Below are 7850 nucleotides of genomic sequence, written 5' to 3' on the forward strand. Positions count from 1 at the left end.
GATGATGATGATGATGATGATAATAATAATAATAATAATAATAATAATAATAATGATGATGATGATGATGATGATGATGATGATGATGATGATGATGATGATGATGATGATGATGATGATAATAATAATAATAATAATAATAATAATGATGATGATGATGATGATGATGATAATAATAATAATAATAATAATAATAATAATAATAATAATAATAATAATAATAATAGCATCGAAAAATACCCCAGGAATGAGAACCCAGGTTCGAAATTTCCCCAAGACACCTGATGAATTCTGGAGGGTATATCAGCCGAAACGCTGTGTTAACAACAAACAAGATGAGGACAAATATTCGTCAGATGTAAATAATGTAAATGAACAAAAATGTCTGTTAACTACCCTTCGAAAGGGCGTTTAATCATCCATGCCTTCTTATTTAAACGCCAGATCAGAGGCAAACAAAACTTTGCATAAATTCTGAAAATCATACTTGAGTAAGAGCTTCAATTTCATATCACCAGCAGCATTTCGTCCCAGAAGTGTCAGGTGAATTCTGAAAGCTTTAAATCCTGGTGTTGATTTCCTTCTCGAGAAACAAGAGTTCTAGTTGTCACGAGGTTCTTAAAGAGCGCAGTTTCATTACAGTTGTTTACTTTCTCTGAGGTGCAGCCCCTCCAGTTATCATTTTTTTCAGCTGCTCATGAGAATTAGTAGCAGCTTTTGTGTATTACTAGTAACTTCAGTTGTTAATTTTATGCTGTGTAAATTCAAGGGCTTCTTAAACCTTTCAAGCGTGGCCCTACTAACCAGAAACTGGATTTTCATTAGAAACTCTACCTTCTATCTATCTATCTATCTATCTATCTATTACACACACATACATATTTATACATGCATACATACATACACGCACGCGCGCGCGCACATACACACACACACACACATATATATATATAAATATATATAGGCGCTATAAGTGCAGGAGTAGCTGTGTGGTAAGTAGCTTGCTTACCAACCACATGGTTCTGGGTTCAGTCCCACTGCGTGGCACCTTGGGCAAGTGTCTTCTACTATAGCCTCGGGCCAACCATTGCCTTGTGAGTGGATTTGGTAGAGGGAAACTGAAAAAAGCCCATCGTATATATATATGTATGTATATATTTGTGTGTCTGTGTTTGTCCCCCCAACATCGCTTGACAACCGATGCTTAGCGGTTCGGCAGAAGAGGCGGATAGGTTTACAAAGAATAAGTCCTGGGGTCGATTTGCTCGACTAAAGGCGGTGCTCCAGCATGGCCGCAGTCAAATGATTGAAACAAGTAAAAGAGTATATGCTTTCACCATCTCCACTATCTCTCATCAAAACAAACAGCATCTACATCGAAACAAATACAGATATTAGTAGAGAGACCTCGAACCAAATAAATTGTATGCCTTGTGTTGTATTTCCCTCGGAAGACTCGCAGAGATAACACAACGAGTTATACAATTTAATTATTACATTTATTATTCAATTACATACAAAGAACGCACTCACCCAATGTTCGTTGTGTCAATAAACAAAAGTCATGTCCGCCATATATATATCAATGACATTTTTACTACGACAGTCACACACGACAACAACAATGAAACAATGAACTCAGACGAACCACAGTGACACACGGAACGTCAGACGAATTACATATCTAACAGTCCATATAACACCTTGCTTGCCATGTTTGCAGTGTGAGCAGATTCCTAGTTAGTGTTGTTTATCTCCAAGTCCGTTCTTATCGATAGGACTTACGATGAAAAGTATTCCTATCATGGCCGTCTCAACTTTTTACCATGTTACATATAAACAATGTACTCTTCGGTTTAAGGAAAATTAGACGTAAAGGCTACTTCAAAGCTTCAGATTTCCTGTTCTCCTTAACAAGAAACGATTGTCGGGATCAAAGCTTAGACTGCAGTTTATGAATATAGATATGTGTTCAGCTACCAGCCCAGGCTCCGCTGCTCGTCAGGCTGAGAAAAGCAAACTGTCAAAGTATCGGTCGCTCTCTGACAGGCTTATGGTCGAGCCTGCAGCATTGGAGACCTCCAGCGTTCTCGGTCCCCGGACCATATCCCTATGGTCACCGCTATCAGAGCAGAGATGGCTATCCGCAAGTTCGAGGCCCATGAGTCAGGGTGGCTGTTCCAGCGTATCTCCCTCACCCTCCTCCAGGGAAACTGCCTTTTCCATTTCGTCTGCTGGGACCATGAGACGGTCTGAATTATAGGAAATCGAGAGAATGTAAGATATGAGCATTCTGTTATTTAGATTCAATCATTTCTTTTTATATGACTCAAATAGAAAGAGAAATAAGAAACCTGCTAGATAACGAAATGCTATTGCGTTCACCCTCATAGATACATGGAAATACAGTTTCACTCAGATATTCACCATTATATTATTTAATAGAGTAAAAAAGAAAAAAAATACCCGCGACCGTTGTTAACCGTTTGGTCATTGCATCCCTCAAAAATATTATGCTTCTCGAAATTGGATCTTTTCTGCTTGGCTTTCATTCTTCAATTCCTTTAATTTTGTTCTAGTTGATTTCAAATTTGCTGTATTGATGTAGATTTGCATATTAATTATATAAATGAAATTCATTTTGCCATAAATTAATAAATAAAAAGCTAATAGCTTTTAAAATTTGCAAATTTGGAGTAATTTTAGCCAATCGTAAGCCAGACACGTTGGTGACTGTTTTCATAGTTACACACCAAACGGTTGACTGCTTGAAACTATTAAACCACTACGTACCAATATTCTGAACTTACGTCTTTGAATTTTCGGTACAAAAAGAAAAAGTATTTTTAATGGGCTCTCAGCCCATTAATTTAATGTAAGATTCGATCATCAGTTTAGTGATGGTATCGCCAGTATGGTGAGTTCTCCATCTTTGTAGCTTGTTATTTCTTTACTACCCACAAGGGGCAACACACAGAGGGGACAAACAAGGACAGACAAACGGATTAAGCCGATTATATCGATCCCAGTGCGTAACTAGTACTTATTTAATCGACCCCGAAAGGATGAAAGGCAAAGTCGACCTCGGCGGTATTTGAACTCAGAACGTAGCGGCAGACGAAATACCGCTAAGCATTTCGCCCGGCGTGCTAACGTTTCTGCTAGCTCGCCGCCTTCTTTGTAGCTTGTTGCTACACGGCGGAGTGGTCACAGTCTGGTTGACGACGTCAGCGGTGGTATCAAGAATGAGTCCTGGGGTCGATTTGCTTGACTAAAGGTGGTGCTTCAGCATGGCCACAGTCAAATGACGGAAACAAGTTGAAGAGTAAAGAGTAACGTTTTTCTAATTTGCAATGGAATTATTTTGTTCAAGGGAAATAACCCTAGTTGTAAGAATAGGCAAATGATAAAGCCAGTTTCTATTGTCTCCCTTCCGTAGTTTTTTTTTTTTTTTCTGGTTTCAAACATTAACTGTTGCTAAGTTACGGTGGGGAGGAGGAGGTAACCGCGTTCACGCAGTTCAGTCAATCATTTATGCCGACTCCAATATTTAGTCTGGGAATTAGTTATCGATTGGCAGAATCGTTAGAACGTCGCACAAAATGTTTGCGACACTTATTCTTTCCGAGTAGAGATTCAAGCCAATATATTTAACTAATAACCCCATTCCCTGAATGCTTTGTGTCTATTTAGAAATCATGATTTACTAACAAAATTTTGACCGGAATTCTGGTTTAAGCATCCCATAAAATCTCCAATAACTTTTTCTTCATTTTTTGGAATTTTCAGAAAATTTTTGCAAATTTGTGTTTTGCACACGAGAATTCACACGATTTTGCAAAAAAAAAAAGGGTGGGTGTGTGGGTGTGATTTAAAGGCGATTTAGCTGTAATTTTTACCACATCTCACGGCCACTTTGTTTGTTTGTCACTCTGACATGTATTGATGTTTTTCAATATTTTTCTCCCCATAAACACATTTAACAGAATGATGATGTACCCAACGGTGATCCGTTGCTAAGATTGAAGCAAAAATTCGGACTGTCCGTATTTTAAACTCTGGTTTAAAAAACAATTCGATAAGGATTAGAAATTTTTGGATTTTATGGGGCGGAGAATAAAAGAAAGATTTTTTTTTTATGCTCGTAAGAGTCTCTGCATGTAGAAAATATATTCGCAAAAATTTTTAGAAAATTAAGAAAAATAAAAAAAGCAAAGAAGTGCCTAAACCAGAATTCTGCTAATCTTTGTCGCTATAATGAAATATGTGTCGAATAATAAGACTTATTCAATAATCTTGTGTCGAAGATGGGAATGGAAATAACAAGTTTTAAAAAGTTACTTCCCTTTACACACACGTGCGCCTATTCCTGTAGAGGTAGCCGCTAAATTTTCCTTGTATAACATTCCGCCACCTTAAAATAAGAAGAGCTTATTGGATATAAGAAAAGCCCTAAATGCAACTGTCTGGAAAAAGATAAGGTGGCTTTGGCTAAATTGTTATTAACCAAAGGCTTTTATTAATCAGGGCTGACCTACACCGAAACTATAGCAACACCATCACTAACATATATGCACATTCCGCCCACCCGGCATAATATGAGATAAAAAAAAAATAGGGATAGACGGTTGCTAAATTGCTCCAACTAAACATCTTTAAAAACTGAAATGATTAAGAAATAAATTAAGTTTTTTAAAGTAAATAAATCAAAGACTTTTGCATAATCGTTCTTGACTGGTACTCTTCATTCTATGAAGATCAAGTTTGGTCTATAAACTGTATGTTTGAGCACGAAATGTCTTCCGACTGAGAGGAATTGTTTTTGTGTGGTTTTTGTGATATTTTCGTGCTATGGATATATCGAAGGAAACTTTAACTAGTTTGATTGGGCCGTCGGCTGATACTTTTATACAGGGAAATAAAATGAGGTAAGCATTTACAAAGATTAAATATTTGCAACGTCTGAAAATTGAAATGAAATTTCGTTGAAAGATGCATCATGTATTTAATAATAAATATTGTGCTTGACAGAATCGATGGAGCGCTGGATCGAATGTTTTGCAGTATTTAACTATATCCCTCTATGTTGTTGATTTAAACAAAGTTACCTCTACCTTTCAGATTTGCGGTGTCGTTAAATAAACTTGTAACCATGTGCTGGAGTCGATTAAATAATCGGATTGCGTTCTCTCACTGAAATTTGTGGCATTGTGCTTATGTGAGAGACATCACTGTTCGATATTTATTTTCGAGGAAATGGGGAGTGTTTCACGTACCAAAGCCCAAATATTGCTTACCTTTATTTTGAGAGAAAAAATATTTTGAAACAATATCAAAAATAGCATTCATTTTGAGATGTGATGGTGTAAACGGAAACTTATAAACAACTCTTTAAAAATATATTATTTTATAAAGAATAAAAAGTTTAGAATGGTACAACAATGCACTATAAAACAAAAAATGGACTATATACCTGTTGTAATTTGGTTATTTATTTTTGTTTTATAGTGCATTGTTGTACCATTCTAAACTTTTTATTCTTTACAAACAATACACAATGCTTCAAGCGAACTACAATACAATCCTATATTATTTTACGTTCTAATGAGGTATAAAAGAAATACTTACGAGTTCATTTGAAAAATCATATTTAAAACGAGAAAGAAAAAAACTTGATGTAACCTAGAAGTATTTAATTCCAACATTAATTAAAAGATATATGACTCTAACGCCAAATGTAACGGTAAAATTGTAACAAGTAGATAGTGACATGGAGCTTTGCAAGATTAACAAGCAGATGTGTTGCATAATAAAATGATAAGTTTAAAGAGTGATATATTAGAGATTTTATTGAATCGTTACCAAGTTTCACAACTTCGGCGAGGTGAAGTCAGTTTTGATAAAGAATCGCTTGTCAGTGCTTTGTAGAAGTCTGTTACTATATTGTGTGGGATGAAAAAGGAAAAGTACATAACCAATGAAAGCTATGTCTCTGATTCCATGGTCATAGAAAAACTATCTGCTCGTGGTCGAAAGAAGGAGAAGTTAAGTCAGAAAATTGCAGAAGAAAGAGAATCTTTTTCTCTAGATGTCTCAAATTTATACCTGTACAAAATTGAAACCAAGTCATGGACAATGGAATAAGATGTGCTGTCTAGATTGAACTCTGTATCACCTGAGATGGTGGCAAATTTGACAGGTTGAACTAATAAATTCTAAGTGCAAATCCCAAGAACAATGAAACTAACATTCAGTTCTTGGTTAGGGATCCAGTTTGTATTTCTTACTGATGTAGAGATGTATAAGACTCAGCTGGAATTTGGAAAGATGCAATATCCTGGCTGTTGTTTCATTTTGTCACACCACAATAACTTGAAAATGTAAATGTGTGATTAAAACTTAAGTACTCCACATTCTTTACAATATGTGTGTCTCCTTGTCTTGATATTGTATGATTGTTGTAAATGAATGTCACTGTCATAGAAGCAGTGTTTTTCATTCCAATCTTCTGTGAGAATGCAAGATCATGGGGAAATATTACCTTCTTTGGAGACAGGTGAGGGTTGGCAGCAGAAAGTGCATCCTGTCATGGAAAATCTGCCTCAAACTCAGTTCGACCCATGCAAGCATGGAAAAATGGACACTAAATGATGATAGTAATACAATTCGTTTTATCTAGAATTTTACTGATTCTGTAATTATTATTGTAATGACCAAAGTTTATGATCCAAAAGTAACTCCCTTAGTTGAATACTAATCGCCTCTGTCTGTGTTCAATGTTTCCAATCAGTTTATCTTTCTACAAATGTGCCTTATCTCATATTCCCATATTGGCTCTTGGTCAGACTTGCATAGAAGTGTAGTAACCAAAACTACAACTGTCACTCAGAAGCAAGTATGATCTGGCTGTGTGTACCATGCTTTTGCTAATTATTTTAGGTGTCAGTATAGTGACAAGCAGGCACAAATACCCTCTCAGATAGTCTATTGTTAACCCAGTGGGATATGGATGTGACAGCTGATAGAAGTGAGGGCTGCACTTGGCTGGTATTCATTCCAGCTGGGTTAGACTGATGCAACATGGAATAAAGTGCCTTGCTTGTCGACACATTCTGCTACCCAGTCCAGAAATTGAACCCATGACCTTTTGTTTATGAGCTCAACACTTTAACCACCTAAGATTTTCGACTGTGCTGTAAACTTTGCTTTTGCTCTTTATATAGTATATATTTAACAATTCATACAGCAGAAAACATTCCTTTATAAGATAGAAAGTTATACTTACTGGAAGAGTTAGACTCAGCACCATAAACTCAACAAAGTTCTTATTAATTTTATCAGTGGTGGCTTTTACCTGCACTTGTCAGTACTTTTCAGCTTGGTCAACATGGCTATATAACAGTTCAATACAAAGACAGTGTTGAGGGACATGATTTGAAGTGCTGAACTCTTGGCTTATTATTTGGTCCACACTCTCTGTTAATAGAAGAATTTGCAACTTTATCTCTTTTTAATTTTGAGTTAATCTGAGGAAGAAGAGGTCATGATGCCCATAGCTCTTACTGGCCTTCAATGTATTAAGCTTAGATGCTGTTCTATGAAAAACACTTTCTTTTAGTTCCTCTAGATTAAGCTGGGATCATCATCATCATCATCATCATCATCGTCGTCGTTTAACGTCTGCTTTCCATGCTAGCATGGGTTGGACAATTTGACTGAGGACTGGTGAAACCAGATGGCTACACCAGGCTCCAACCTGATTTGGCAGAGTTTCTACAGCTGGATGCCCTTCCTAGGGGTTCAAAAAAGGAATCTCTCTCTCTCTCTCCCTCCCCCTCTCTCTCTCCCCC

At 36.5% G+C, this 7850-nt stretch overlaps 1 protein-coding gene across 1 annotated transcript in view; it reads left to right on the forward strand.

The window, feature by feature from the left end:
- Window positions 1–4380: 4380 nt before the first annotated feature.
- LOC106873830 (U2 small nuclear ribonucleoprotein auxiliary factor 35 kDa subunit-related protein 2) overlaps window positions 4381–7850 on the forward strand; it is a gene marked incomplete at its 3' end in the record, with an annotated part of 35743 nt that continues 32273 nt past the window's right edge. Inside the window, exon 1 of the mRNA XM_052969143.1 lies at window positions 4381–4928. Coding sequence (XP_052825103.1) covers window positions 4852–4928 — 77 coding nt within the window. The remainder of the gene's footprint in view (window positions 4929–7850) is intronic.

Source organism: Octopus bimaculoides, chromosome 7 (genome assembly GCF_001194135.2).
Source record: "Octopus bimaculoides isolate UCB-OBI-ISO-001 chromosome 7, ASM119413v2, whole genome shotgun sequence".
Taxonomy (NCBI): domain Eukaryota; kingdom Metazoa; phylum Mollusca; class Cephalopoda; order Octopoda; family Octopodidae; genus Octopus; species Octopus bimaculoides.